Here is a 14,542-nt window from a genome sequence, read left to right on the forward strand (position 1 = left end):
AATTGCGAAATAGCATTCGTTGTATCGATTTTTAGATGAAGACGAAATTCTATGAAATATTTATCAAATACGCTTAGGAACCTTGAACGTCAATTTCAAGAACCAAAGCCTTTAACCATACTGTATGAAGCAGGAAGAGAACGAAGGAGGGAATCAAAGGGGGAAATGGTTAGAGCGCATTCGGGTGAGCAATCGGGCGTTGGAGAGGATGGGCCGACAATTTCGAACGGGCGAGCGTGTACCGGTGTCCCGGTTGTTTGTATTAGTAGCGGTGGCGTTGCCTAGAGCGTCGTTTTCCGAAATTACGAGCCGATACCGTTACAATCGGTTGAGCGATGCACCTACCGCGTCACGTCAATCGCTATATATTTTCTGCTAATCGATCGCCACCACTTCCGACGAAATAGATCACGCGTCTAGGCGCCGGCTACGTACTGGAAATAACGCCAATGAATTCGTCGCGATTTTCGATAAGCCGGATTTTAACAAGCTTTCGAGCTTTCCCCACTTGTCATCCCTGTTGATCGAGTATCGCTCAGTTAATCGACCGGTCTGCGCCGAGTCAACGGCAACCACTTGCTGTTCGACTTGCATAATTAACGCATTCACGAAGATCGACTAATTTGGATGCGGATCAAGTCGAGGGTACGATAGAAATCGCTCTCGTGATCATCGTGGTATCGAATTCGTACCATTGAACCTCCTTGTACCTGTCTAAGAGGGAAAAAAGCTATTCTTAAACTGAATCATAGGATTTGCGTTTACGTGGTTAAAATTTATTGCGAACTATTATAAATGATCAAAGCTATATCTTTGCCAGTTTGCACATTGCCCGTATTCGAATTATTAATTTGCGAATTAAGATTCTAAGTATCAAGTATTAAGAGCAATTTTTTACACGAGAATAGCCAAGAGACACGATTCGCGCGATGAATTTTTGTATGTCGCAGCAAAATTTTATAATGACCCCAGGTTCGAGGTAATTAATAGTCACGGTGAACAACGTGGGTCGACCGTTTTGTTTTTCGTTTAATTAGCTTCATTTATTAAGCGAAACGCGTTGCTTGTACAGTGCGAAGCCGCCTTAATTTGTCAACTGCTTGGAACGTTCAATTATGACAATATTACACACGTGAAGATGTATTATTTCCAGTCAAAATTACCGAGTTTTACTGCAGCCCAGCTGTAAAATAATATGAAACATGATAACTTCTCATTTGAAATTACATAAGCAAATTTCGACAAAGACAAAATTTTATTCGAATGATGAACTCGAATAAAGTACTCCTCTACATACAGTGACGGACAGAAGAAAGTTTACAAAATAAGTATAAAAAAACAGTATAATATTACAAAATGGATTTATATTTAACATGAGCAATTAATACATATAATATATATTACAGGATAAATGGCTGTTACCAATACGATGCAAAACTTTTTGGTACAAGCATACTTCCTTCGATTCATAGTGCATCAATTTTAAACTATATTTTTTATTTTTCACATTTCCCAAACAACTATTCGTGGTTAATAAAGAAACGTATGTTAATGAAGAAATTCTCGTGTCGATGTAAATCTCTCAGCGCTTCAACATCGAACAATATCCCTCTCTATTTATAAAACCACGCCCTGAAAACCAAGTCCCATGTGACATCGATTTCAAGTAAGGGGAATTCGTGGTCCAGTCGCGAAGAAATTCCAACGTCGAGGAGAGTCGCGACGCATGGCGTCGGACATAGGATTCGGGCTGGCACGAAGCTGGCAAGAATTTCTGCAGGAAAGCGGTAGCATCAGTATTCGCCGAAAGTCGTGGTCACCTCGTAGCGTTTACGACTGTGGGAGCTTTTTCCGGCGTACGCGGTGGAAAAGCTTTTAAGCTCCGCTTTAGAAAGGACAGTCCGGTTATCGTACTGCTGCTTGGTCGCTGGCGTACGCGTAAATATATCTATCCCGACACAGGGCAATACCTTCCGCTACCGTAATATCGGATAACTTGGATGCGCGTGCGAGTTGCTCGCTTCATGCATTTAAACGGGCAATCTAAAAACGTTATTGCGCTTAATAATACCGCTCATTATTAGGTTTGCCAGCATCGTTGCCATTTCACTGACATTCCAGCGGGTGTAAGGGGTTAGAACGTGCTGGAGTTCAGCCTCGATCAACGATTACCGCGTCTGTTCGGTCCTCGCTATGGTTCCGATTGTGCTACAAACTTAATTAAAAGGAAAGCTAACGACTGTCGCTGAGAAAATTGCTAGGAAACGACGTTATCTAATAACATACTTCTCTAGCCCATGCAAATTTGATACCCTTTTTAAGTAATCAGGCATGGTAGCCTTACAAAATTCAAGTCGTCAACTATGAAAATTGATAAAGGATCAGATTAAAAGCTTTTGTCTCGTAGCTTGCCTATAGCCCGTTCCCTTCTCAGGTATTCGGTACGGAGAAGTTCTTGGATCAACAAGTAGCTTTAGATAATCTTTTGTAATCCAGAAGATGTAATTAAATTGAATTAGAAATTGCATCTATGTTCCTTAATGTGACGGCAAATTGGCCGTTGCGTGATTGGGATGAATCGGGTAAAAAACAAAAGTGTTATATCGAAATTTAAATCAATTTAACACGTGGTAGGTGTTTCTACAATTAGTAGTATTATCAGTTTGCATTTCGTAACACTTATCGAAAAGATATTTCATCGGGACTTTTTCTTTACAATAGGTTGTGAATTTGTACGCATTCGGCATTTAATTGGTTATGGAGAAACCGAAGTAAAAACTGGAATTCTACCGCGTATTTTCTCAGTACGCAAAGGGAACTCGGTATAATAAAATTTCCGTTAGAACAAAAATGTTGTTCAACAGCTCGGACTACTTCCTCGACCGAGAAACCACGATATTCGGAAAAATTTCGTCGAACATGTACCATGCTCCTCTAAATATTTAAAGTTCCAAAGGTATATAAATCCAACGGTTGGAGTGTGCGTACATTCGCACAAATTTTTCACAACTATGTTACAATAGCCTTTTATTTCTCTCAGGCTGGGAAACGCGCGGTGCAAAAAACGGACAGTGAGCGAAACTTCTTTCCGTGAAATCGTTTACTTCCATGTACGTGAAATTCGTTGAAATCCAGTAAGGAAAACAATATTTAGTTTCTAAGTGATATGTAGTTTGTAGTATTAAATTTAGTGTTTATCGATGTAGTCGGAGCCACATTGTAAATAAAATTAATGCATGTTCTGGAGCCGATGAATGTGACGAATGGAAGGAAAAGCTCGCCAAATGTCAAAGTGAATCATTCGTGCCCAAGAACGATGGTGAGAATCCTTGAAGACTGGTCGATGGATATTGAAAATATTTCATCGGAAACGCCATTCGACGATAGGGCGAAAATAAATTTTCGAATTCTCTCAGAATAGTTCGACGTTTAGGACAAAGGATAAGGAACATTTGAAATCGACAAATAAATGGTATAAAAAGGTCTTCATCGTCGGGCGGCAGGCTATTCCTAGCCTCCATTCCTTCGCATTGTTCCGGAATATCGATAGAAAAACGAGCAATGGACCGTCAACTTCTTTCGTGCGTCGCTTCATTATGCATGCAATTCTCATTATTCGTCGAATAAACGTTAATCGTCCGCATCGTTAGGGAAACGTCAGTGCCTTTTTGCATCTGTGGCGCTCGCGCGTTTAGATTCGTTTCTCTCTCTCTCTCTCTCTCTTATTTTCTCCCCCTCTGTTCCTCTCTCTCTCTCTCAGATCCGCGAAAAAAGAAAGCGGCGGCCTTGTTTGCTTGTTACTTTTCGCCTGTGACGTTGACGTCGAGACGCTTGAAAACAATAACTCTGCAACCTGGAAATGGAGGATTGCACCGAAACGAGGAGACGAAAGGGATGAAGCACCGCGCACGGATCACCTCCACTTTGTCGCAGTTTTTCAAAGTGGAGACGTCGCCAGGTGTGACAGGGGCGAAGGGAGAGTTGAAACTGACATTTCGAGCATTATTGCCTAGCATCCTGTCATCTTCGCACCTTTAGTCCTCTATAATAGCTGTAGCAACCGTACCAGAAAGAAGCGCGCGATATTTCGAGGATAAATCCTAACGCCTGGACTTGAAACTTTCCAGGATAATCCGAAAACCACACCTAAGAAACCTTTGAACTTCGAACTTTCGGATCCTCTGCTTAAGCTCCACTCTTCCGAGATTCCGGTATGTTGTTTTCTCCTTTCTTGGTTTTCCGTCTTAAAAGAGGGACTGCAAAGTAAATGTTTAGATGGTGACGGATCCTCTCGTCTGCCTGGTGAGTTTATCACCAGGAAACTGATAAACGGATCTGTTTATGGACAGCCGAGCGACGCTGGAGGAGCGACGCGTCGCTTTATCTAGCCGAGACGCTCCGCGAAATACATCGGGATACGTGTACCATGGATTGAATGGCGTCGACCAGGATAATGGAAGGCTTTGCCGGACCATGTATCTACACCGCAACGTTCGTATCGAACATTCGGATCTCTCACGGTTCTGTTTTCTTGCCGTTCGGTTTGAAGATAAGAAAGAAAGGAGAGGAAAGTACTAGACGGTTGCGTCAATTCTCCGCTTCCTTCTTTCTCGACTTTGCTGAGATCTTCAATGCGAATCGATTTGCAACAGTGGCCTGTACGTCTAACCTAGAAGCCGTAGAATTTGCTAAACACTAACGGAGATAGCCAGTTATTTGTACCTTGCCTCTTGTTTGTATTTAATCATCGTGATATCGAATATCCCTTCTAAATTTCCATAATTTTCAATACGAGTTTCTGTCAATCGAATGTATACGGAATCACGACCGATTTCATCTCCTTTCGCGCCAAAGCGAGGAAAAGCGCTGAAACTCTCTAGTCGCATCCCGTCTCGCGCAATATATTTTCTCGACGAAGCGAATACGTGGGTCAACCAGGGCATATCTACTCGAAACGGGGAAACGTCTGTTTCTGGCGTGGCAAGGCACGGGCTCTCATAGAATCGGTAGTTACTCGAAGGTGCATACGGATCTGTATAAAAGATGCACAGCATCCGGTCGACTCGTATGCGAAGTCGAATAACGACGGATTTCCAGAGGCTCCAAAGTGAATGGTCGAGAAACCTTCAAAGGAGTCATAATTCTTTGAGATGAAAATGCGGACGACGAATGTAATACGACGGTTGCGTTCGTACAGAGCCGTCTGTAGCATCCCTCTCTACGGCGCGGTAGAAGGGTACAGTGGAAGAAGAAGAAGAAGAAAAAAAAGGACCGCATCTTGGAGAGAATTCTTTTTACCTCTGACGTTGCTCGCCTTCTGGACCGTGGAGAACGTAACCTTATTACGCGTCCGGACCGTCTTTTGCAATTGAAACACAGCTCGCTTGTATTTCACAATGCGTCCACGATGCTCAAGTAGCGTCTGAAGACATTTGTTTCCCCGACCAGAGGTTGACACAATAGGTAGCATACTCGTCTGCGGCCGAGAATGTCCCCGGATCGAATCCCCTGTTGGGGCTTTTGAATCTGTTTTTCGTATGAGAATGTAAATTTACCTCGGTACAAACTCCCGACAAACATAGTGTACGAATTAGATGAGAGAATGAGTGGAAGAAGTAGAGAAAATATTTTTAGTACGGCATAGTGGAATCGCAGGGGACAAATTCTTGTCCTCCTCTAAAGGGGAGGATAAAAAATTCAATAACGCAATAATGTAGTTAACACCCACTATGCTTCAAGTAGTATGATCATTTGATGGAACAACGCCATGCTCCGATGTAGAAATGGGACTACAGCAGAGTGTGTATACTGGCATCTAACTTTGCTCGACATTACCACCCTTAAAACTCAGAAGTACCGCGGCACGGTGGAACTTTGTAGTCCCATAACCATAATATTACTCAAGCACACACTACTGTGATACAGTTATAGCGTTGAGCCGTTTCATGCTCGATTAACGTTCCCCTGTTACGTCCGTGAACTTGCTTAGGTAACAAGCAACGAACCGCGAGAGCTTCTCCACACAGGGGTGACTGATACGGGGGTTGGAAACGCAGGTCTCGTTGTGTTACCCCATTTTGCAGCAATTGTTCGACCATATTCTTCGTTCTTCTGGATTTTCACGGCACGGTTGGCCGTATAAAGCGGACGACATGAGTTTGCACTTTGTCTACTTCGAACGACCCAATGATCGGAGAAAGCTCGTGAAAGTAGCTGTTGCTTGGCAAAACGTGACAACTATAAATTCATATCGAAACAGAATGTTCGAAACGCGTATACTTAACCAATTCTCCTTCTCCGAATCGATCTCTTCGTGAAAGAGATAAGAGGGATGAACGAAGAAATTTTGGAGAATCGACAACAATAACAACTGAAGAGTAGTGATTAAAAAGCTTAAAGTATCGCAGAGATAATTGTAAAAAAAAACTGTATCGGTCTATGCAGTGACGTGCTAGATACGTTCGCAATTTACTTGTACTACTTAAACACCGCGCCAGTAGTACGAGTCAATAATGTACACCGCACACAGGTTTAAACGATTTTGTATGGCAGTTTCCAGCCACCGCAAAACCTCGGAATCGTTTTACATCGAAACGGCAAGGATGCAAAAAAGGACGAGATCTCGGAAAAACGACAATGTTGTTTTTCCAGTCGTTCCCACGAGCTAACGTTAATCCGTGTTTTACAATTACCGTTCAGCGCATCGCTGGCGCATCTGGGTACCGCCGATCTAATTAGTTAATTAGCTCGTTTGTATTTTTCAATACACGCCGAACGGATACACGCATAGCGAGGCGACCAATAAAACGCGCGCGTGAAAATAACCCAGCCTCATCATGTACCCTGTCTTCCCTTGGGCGTAAAGTTAATCCATTAACTGAACAAGCCTCTATAACGAGGTCTTTTGACCTGTCAAAATCGCCCGTTTTCCATGCAAATGAGCACCGCGCCTGCCTAGGATACCTTTAAGTATAAATTTGTAACGGCAAAAGGTATTTGCGTACACTTGCATATTAAATTTTTTCCTCTATTTTTTTCTCGCTAGCCTTTGCGATCTCCTCTTGTAAGAAATTTACGAAACGCCAGTATAAATGGTTACAACAATGCTTGAACATTATCGTTTAATTCTCAACCTCCTTTTTGTAGATCATTGTCGAAGCTACTCGAGAGAAAAAAAGTTTCATACTCGAAGAAACATATCTATCGCGAATGCCATGTCGTTTTATCGCGATTCAAATGGAATTTATTTCGTAGTGTGGTATGCAGAAAACAACTCCCAAGGGTTTTCTGTAAATCCCATTCTCCTATTGTGGAAACTCTGTATTGTATCCTTGATGTCGTCCTTAGGAATAAGTAGATTAATTTCCACGATCGTTTTCAACTAGAAATTCGCGAAATACTTTTTTAAGACGTTCCCTTATACAGAAGCATTTTCTTCGTTAGACTCCAATAAGCTGTACCAGTTGAAAGTTACATCAGTCGTTTCAGAACCAAATGGTTTCCAATTATTTACCAGACTTGCTATATAACTATCGGTGCCCTGTAAAGTTCACTCTGCAGTCATTCCTCCGATTCAAAGAATCGATATCTACCGTCGAAGAAATTCTTGCTACTTGCAGGTGTAATCGGGGGTAGCAATATCATTCACGCTTTCCAATACCGTTGTCAGACGAAGGGCGCCAGCTCGCATTATTCATCCTAGAAATCAATTTGATGATATTGATAGAAGGATGTTTGTCGAATCCTACGAAAATACGATGCGTACCGACATCTAGTCGAGGGCGTAGCAACCCCCGTCGAGGAAAGTTTCGCGATCTGACCACGAGGTGGCGAAACGTGCTCGTTTGCCACCCCCTCCAGATATTGTTTCGGTCTGTCAAAAGCCACCCTCGAATCGTTTCTGTCTGCACGAAACGGCGATGTTGGTAGATGTCGTCGACCTCGAACCAGACACGAGATTCGTTGCGTTTCGAGGCCGTCGGCAATTACAGGGCTGGATTAAAGCGGGGCGGCACCCGTAAATTCAACGGAGCTGTAACTCGTCGCCTGGCGGCGGCCATAAAAAGAAATCGGCCGTACGGGGGTTGAGTTACGAGGGCATCGACGCCCGAACGCTATACGGGACGGCCATAAATATTTATCCGACGCCGGTCAGGAACGACGGGGCCGCGGGACCGATAAAAATGATTACGTCGCGGTAAAAACCACCCCCGAACCAGTTCGCTGATATCGTAAAGGGGTTCGCTCGTAAATCGAACGTTGATTTGTTTTATGTATAAACGCCGTAGACTTGTTCCAGTTAGTGGTATTGGACCTGTAAATTATTCCGATGATGCGCAATGATCGTCGATTACGGAGGAACTCAACGATGGTCAGTGACGGTACACTGCCATTGGATAAGAAATACGTTCACAGATTCCAGTTTCACGAACTCTGCCACGATTGTTTCAAAGTCCCTTGCTGATATTGTATCGAACGTTACAAAAGTTGCTTACTTTGGCTCGAAACAAAGAACCCCCAGTATCGTAAGAGGATCTAGAAAATATTCGTGTTTCACAGAAAATCAGTAAAGCTGATCGAGCAACGCCTAGTTCTCCGGTACGTGGTATTTTCATTAGGTCGTTGGATATCAGAAAAGTTGGGTCAGTCGACACTGTCGTCGCAAATATTGTAACATTATCGTTGACTGGCCAAGTTTAATAACAATATGTTCGGTGCACACAGTACAGGTTGCATTATATCGCCGCAGCGTAAAGTGCACCACATGATATCTTTTTACTCGCCGCACCATCGACCCCGTTGCTCCTTTTATTAGGACATAGATTCGCGTCAATTGATTTATAGCGACCGGTTCGATTTCCAAGCGCGCACATCCACCGACCAAAGATGAACATATCCCCAGGCGTGATCCGTTATACGTCAATTTCATGTACAGCCCAACGATTCACCTTTTAATTTTTATGGAAATTTCCTAACCACAGTTTCATTCGTGAGTGGAATTCACCCTACTTGGCCGATGGCTCGTTCATTTTCTACGATTCTTTGCACGTGCATTGAAGCTTTAAGAATGCGTCGTCTAAGACAACCCTGTTCGATAGTGGTCATTTAGTTCGCGAAGATTCGTTTGCACATTCTCGCGCCTATAATTTTGCTAGATGGACGATGCAGTATCGATTGTAAATGGGACGCTCCGATATCGTACACGGGCCTTCTTTTAACGCCATTGCACATGTATATCTGAAGGCAAAGACGACAAAAAAAAAAAAAGGAAAAATAGGTCGATACGATCTTATGGAAGTAGCCATACGGGGCATTTATTATTGCACGAGTGGTTTTCGTATGATCGCATCGACCTATTTTCCGTCGCCTTTTTACTCCTGTGAGATGGCCTCGGTGAAAATGCGCCCCGCGCAGTCCGCTGAATCAATGGATTCTTTGCGGAAGTAACGCGCACTAGCGCCGCGATAATTTCGATATTCCTATTGTCCGTGCTCTCTCTCCTCTCCTCTGCTCGTTTGCTCGACGATTCTGCGCCGTAAACGAGGGTGGTATATGCGTGTTCACCGAAAACGAAGTTGGCCGAAAGAATCTCGCGGAGGATAGAACGGCCGAATTTTTTCGACTCATAACGTGCTCGTTCACGAGGATTCTTTTGCGACACAATAACCAGCAGGGTCGGTGCTTACAACCAGGCAAAAACGATGGCCTCTGAAATTTTATTCAATTGGACTACGGTACACCGAACACGCCGCGAACCAGAATGCAACAAAAACGCGACGGTTTTTGTATTACACGGGCTGACTCTGAGATAACAATGGGCTTGTATATTTTTTTAATACCACTCACGTAAGACTAGGTCTTGCGTATTAATTATTTCTAACGAGGGTGAACAAACGAGATATGAAAGTAATAAATTAAATCCCTGTAGTACGGGAATAATTATTCTACTCTTCCGTCCATTATTATTTCGTCGGAAAGATATATCACCGAAGGCAGCAATTTTCCAAGTTCGTTTCCTTGAATACCGAGCTGCTGGAACTCGTATAACAATACAAATAATTATGACGTGACCCGTAAAGTTAGTCGTGGGGGAAAAATCTCGTATAAACGTGTCGTTTCAGCCCTCGGGGCAGGTTGAGCGGATTCAATTTGCGGCCTCGAAGAACGCGATACGTTGTTGACAGTCCATAAACGCGTTAACAGCTCGTCAGCTCGTTGCTGATCATCCCCATCCGCTTTCTTGCTCCATCCGTTTCTTGCCCGTTTGCTCGCCATATTTTTCCCGCTACTGTCGGCAGTTTCGGTTAGCTGCCAGGGAAGATATACAACGGTATACGCATTAGCGTAACAAATTCGGTCACCGTGGCGATATATTGAACAAAGGATTACCAATATCTGCTTCCGGGGATAGTACCTACTAAAGCCCAATTTTCTCCTACCTGCTTTGTAAACGAACTTAAAAAGAGATTGAACACGTGCGCAACCATCGCCATCGTTTCTTCTCCTCGTAAGGAAAAAAAAAGTGACACGGAAGTTCCGTGTCTTCCGACGGAAATTACGGAAGCAGCGATTTCTGCCCGCTTTCGAAAGAACGTTTATCTGTGGAAAGCGGATGAGGTTAGAGCGGATACGGTAAGAGTTGCTGTTGATGCGGGTTTACAGAGGAAACTTACCTTCGCTCGCCAGTCGTACTATAATTGTTCGTCGAGCGACGTGTTGGTAAAGCGAACAGGGGACGAAAGTAAAGTATATTTACTTTCAAAGACAATTAATCTTCGGCTTTCAAGGAGACGCGTATGATTTAATTCCGGCTGGATTGGAGCGGTGTTCAAATGTCAGCGCGAAGTTGGTCGCGCGACGGAAACTGAAATCGTGTAAAACAGATTCCTCGATAAATCTCGACCGCTCGTAAAGGTGGGTTGGGGAGGGCGGTCGAGCCAGTGTTCGTTCTGGTCTAATTTGTGGATCGTTCGCTAAAAGGAAACTACGTCGTCTACAGGATGGGGGAGAAGAATTTATAGATACCCTAATACCGAAAACTCAGAGTGAATAGTTCACGAACAGGCTCGACCAGGGGGTGAGGTGTGATAAATTTTGCAACTGACCCGACTCACGCGTGTACCATCGTCAGGCAAACTCCGCTGATAATTTTTCGAGCGATGTAAATCAAGGAAACTCTCGCATGAAAAAACATGGAATCGGTAGGGACACGCCCTTGTAACAATTGTAATTTACGCGGGATAGCGTTATCAATAAGCGATACGGATCATCTTGTTCGTCGTTTATTCCACGCGTTCATAGTTCTTTCTTCCTTTTGCTAAATTTCGTTGTTCTTTTTTCCTCGATATCCAAGAAAAATTATTACGACGTTGAGGAAAATTTCCTGAATTATTCGATCGATTTCTTCGAATACGCGGAGCGTGGATAAAAAATTATCAATCTACGCTTTATTCGGTTCCCGAGTGAACTAATTTATGATATGAATTTATGATACGATCCGCCTGGTTATTCAGTCGTAGCTGCATCTTTGGTCAACGCATAAAAATTTATTTCTGCATTAATCCGTCATTCGCGTACACCATTGGCTTTATACAATATCGATGGATCAATTAACGTTGCGCTTTTGTGTATTCCGCTTACGGACGATATCGTTTTTCCATCGTAATTACCAGCTAAATGCATTACTATGCTTGGCCAGAAAGTATTTCCAAATGTATTTTGCATTATAATGTCGCTTGATTTATTTCGCGCCTTTATGAAACATTGTAAAATAAGTACGCTAACTAAAAGAGCACAGCAAACGTTCATCTTCCTCCGCCGACATTAATACCTTACACCCTTTTGTCCTCAGGTCAGAAGACTCTGCGGAAGTATCCCGTGATGGTGTTCATTCACGGAGAGAGCTTTGAATGGAATAGCGGCAACCTCTACGACGGTACTATATTGGCATCTTATGGTAACATCGTCTTTGTCACTATCAACTTTCGCCTAGGCATTCTAGGTAAGTTATGCAGACTTAATGCTTAGAGTCAGACTAACCTATGTACTTATGTAATTCACTATCTTTTAACGAATTCGGTTCTTCGAAAATATAACACGTATGTAAGAAAATGTCAAAGCTGTAATCTTCCTTGTAAGTTACCTTAGATGAATCATATTTCCGACGTACGGTCTTCCTGTAGTACGATTATACTACTTACTCGTTGCTAGTAGTACGAGTCAAGTATTCCCGCGTTGCTGTGTTTTCACGATGGATTCATCTGAAAGGCAGATGAGATCAGAAGATACTGGGTGGAAATAGGAGGCGTGGGTCACATGAAATCGAATTGGATCGTTCTGGATATGAAACGTCTGAGAGAACTATGCGAGAAAGTCCCGCGCCATCGCATCGCCTCGATACGAATTTATGAAATCTTGCCGAGCGCCGCCAGCGGCAGCGTTGCATGAAATCAGGAATTCTGCTTCATTAACGTTCGTGCTTCGCTACGCCAGCGGCTTTTTGATCTTCGACCAATTCCTTTTTATTTCTACCTTCTTCCCGTGTGACTGTCTATCGATCCGTCATCGCGCACCGGGACAACCGCTATCGTCTCCTGATATCTTTTGCAATCCGTCCGCTCGTATAAACAACGCAAAGCCGACTCGCTCTTGGAACTCGAGGTACTCGAACTTTTTATACTCCCTGCGAATTTTTATATCGCTTTTTATGTTACGATATACGAAAATCGCTACTAACGATTCAATTGTTCAATGTGTAACTTCTAATAGTTAAATATCTGTTATTGTATAAATGGTTCAAATTTGTTGCTCGACGAAGATCTATCTGTTTTCGATAAAAATAAGGAATTCGTTGCACGAAAGCAAGAAGTCGCGAAGGTGAAACGAATGGCGGGTATAAAAGTTTCGAGATCATTTTCAAGGGAGAAAAAAAACAATTTTTCTCTTAGAAAAGAGCGAGACAAAAGCGGCTCTTTTGCCCCCGAAACTTCCATCGATCGTCGCCGTTTTTCCTGTGGTCTGCTCTATTTTTTCCAACCCCTTCCGGCCTTACCGGCTGCAGCTGGGTATTCGCAACGAGGAGCTTCCGCCTATCCTTTGCCCTAAAATGATAACGCAACCTCCGCGCGCGCATTGCAAATGGATGGACGTCGGTGGCGCGAGCTGCGCCGCCACATCCGACAAGTGGGATGAGAGTTAAAGCGTGGAAGGGGCAAAGGAAAGGAAAAAAAAAGGTAGAGGGAAGGAAAAAACGAAGAAGCAGCCGCGAAACCATAATCATAAATTAGGTTAAAGTGCTGGGAAGGCGCTTAGTTAACTTCACCCTCTTCCCGTTGGTCCGTAGTCGGCTACAGTTGGCTCGCGAGAGGTCCGGATAACTTCAGCCTTTTGCAAAACAACGGGGGAAAAATATGGATAACGAGCAGGCTCCCGTGAACAAAAAAAAAGAGCACGTTGTGCCAACCAGTTTTACGTCCCGAGTTGATGTCTTGGTGCAGGCTGTAGGCCTTGTAGAGTAAAAGCTGGCTTTTTTCTTTTCTCGCCTGGATAAAAATTATTCGCTGTGTAAAAGAAACCTACGTAAGATCTTTTTTGTTGTTGCAATTACAAGATTGATTACGGTGAATCGTTCCATATTAAATTTTAAATATTAGTTTTAAAGAATATACGGAAGAATGATAAAGTTCAGTAAGTCCGATATTAGGGAAAATGATTGTATGTTATTCGTTCAACCGTGAACACTTGGTTGCAGGTTTCTTGAGACCCGGGATCAGGGACGATACGACGAGCAATTTCGGGTTGCTGGATCAAATAGCGGCGCTACTTTGGCTGCGAGAGAACATCGCTGATTTTGGTGGCGATCCGAACAGCATTACGCTCGTCGGCCATGGTACTGGTGCCATTTTTGCTAACCTACTCCTTATCAGCCCGGTGGCTAATAAGAAAGGTAACGGTTACTGCGGTGTCGCGTGTTTGCGACTTTTGCGATGCCTGAATATTAAGAGAATACTTTCACGGAAAAAACACGTAACCTCCATTTTCGTGAAATCGATAAGACCGTCGTGCACAGGCTTCGATTTTAGAAATGCAAACTTTAAGTATCGCTTTTAGGAGTCGATCGAAGAAGCCAAGTTCGTGACGAACCTAAGGAAAAGATGTAATTTCTTATGAAATTGCGCAGATTATTTCGAAAACGTAATTTCTTACAAGGATACGACTCGTTCAAGAAAATGAAACGCCCGTTCGACTAAAACTCGACGATTTGACGCGCGTGAATCTCATAAGTGAAAGAAACGTTTATGGTCAAACGTTTCGATCTCTTCTTTCGAATATCATTAAAAATTGCGATGGACTCGCGATTCTGGAAGTTTGTACTTTGCTCGAAGGCTCGTGTCTTTCTTTTTAAAGTCGCCGATGGAAAGAATAACCCTTGTAAACAAGAAATGGCAGGAGAAAATGGAGACTACAATCATTTTTCAACGGCGATATAAGCCGGGGGGAATAGTACCGTGATGTTCGATCGATAATTATACTATAGAATGAA

At 43.2% G+C, this 14,542-nt stretch overlaps 1 protein-coding gene across 8 annotated transcripts in view; it reads left to right on the top strand.

Moving 5' to 3' along the window:
* Nucleotides 1-14,542, top strand: part of LOC138183619 (uncharacterized) — a 56,826-nt gene that overhangs the window by 29,174 nt on the left and 13,110 nt on the right. For all 8 annotated transcript variants that reach the window (XM_069120825.1, XM_069120826.1, XM_069120827.1 and 5 more), the window contains 2 exons: nt 11,852-12,001; nt 13,751-13,945. In XM_069120825.1, coding sequence (XP_068976926.1) covers nt 11,852-12,001; nt 13,751-13,945 — 345 coding nt within the window. The remainder of the gene's footprint in view (nt 1-11,851; nt 12,002-13,750; nt 13,946-14,542) is intronic.

This window comes from Bombus flavifrons, chromosome 9 (genome assembly GCF_040668555.2).
Source record: "Bombus flavifrons isolate JBK064 chromosome 9, iyBomFlav1_principal, whole genome shotgun sequence".
NCBI lineage: Eukaryota > Metazoa > Arthropoda > Insecta > Hymenoptera > Apidae > Bombus > Bombus flavifrons.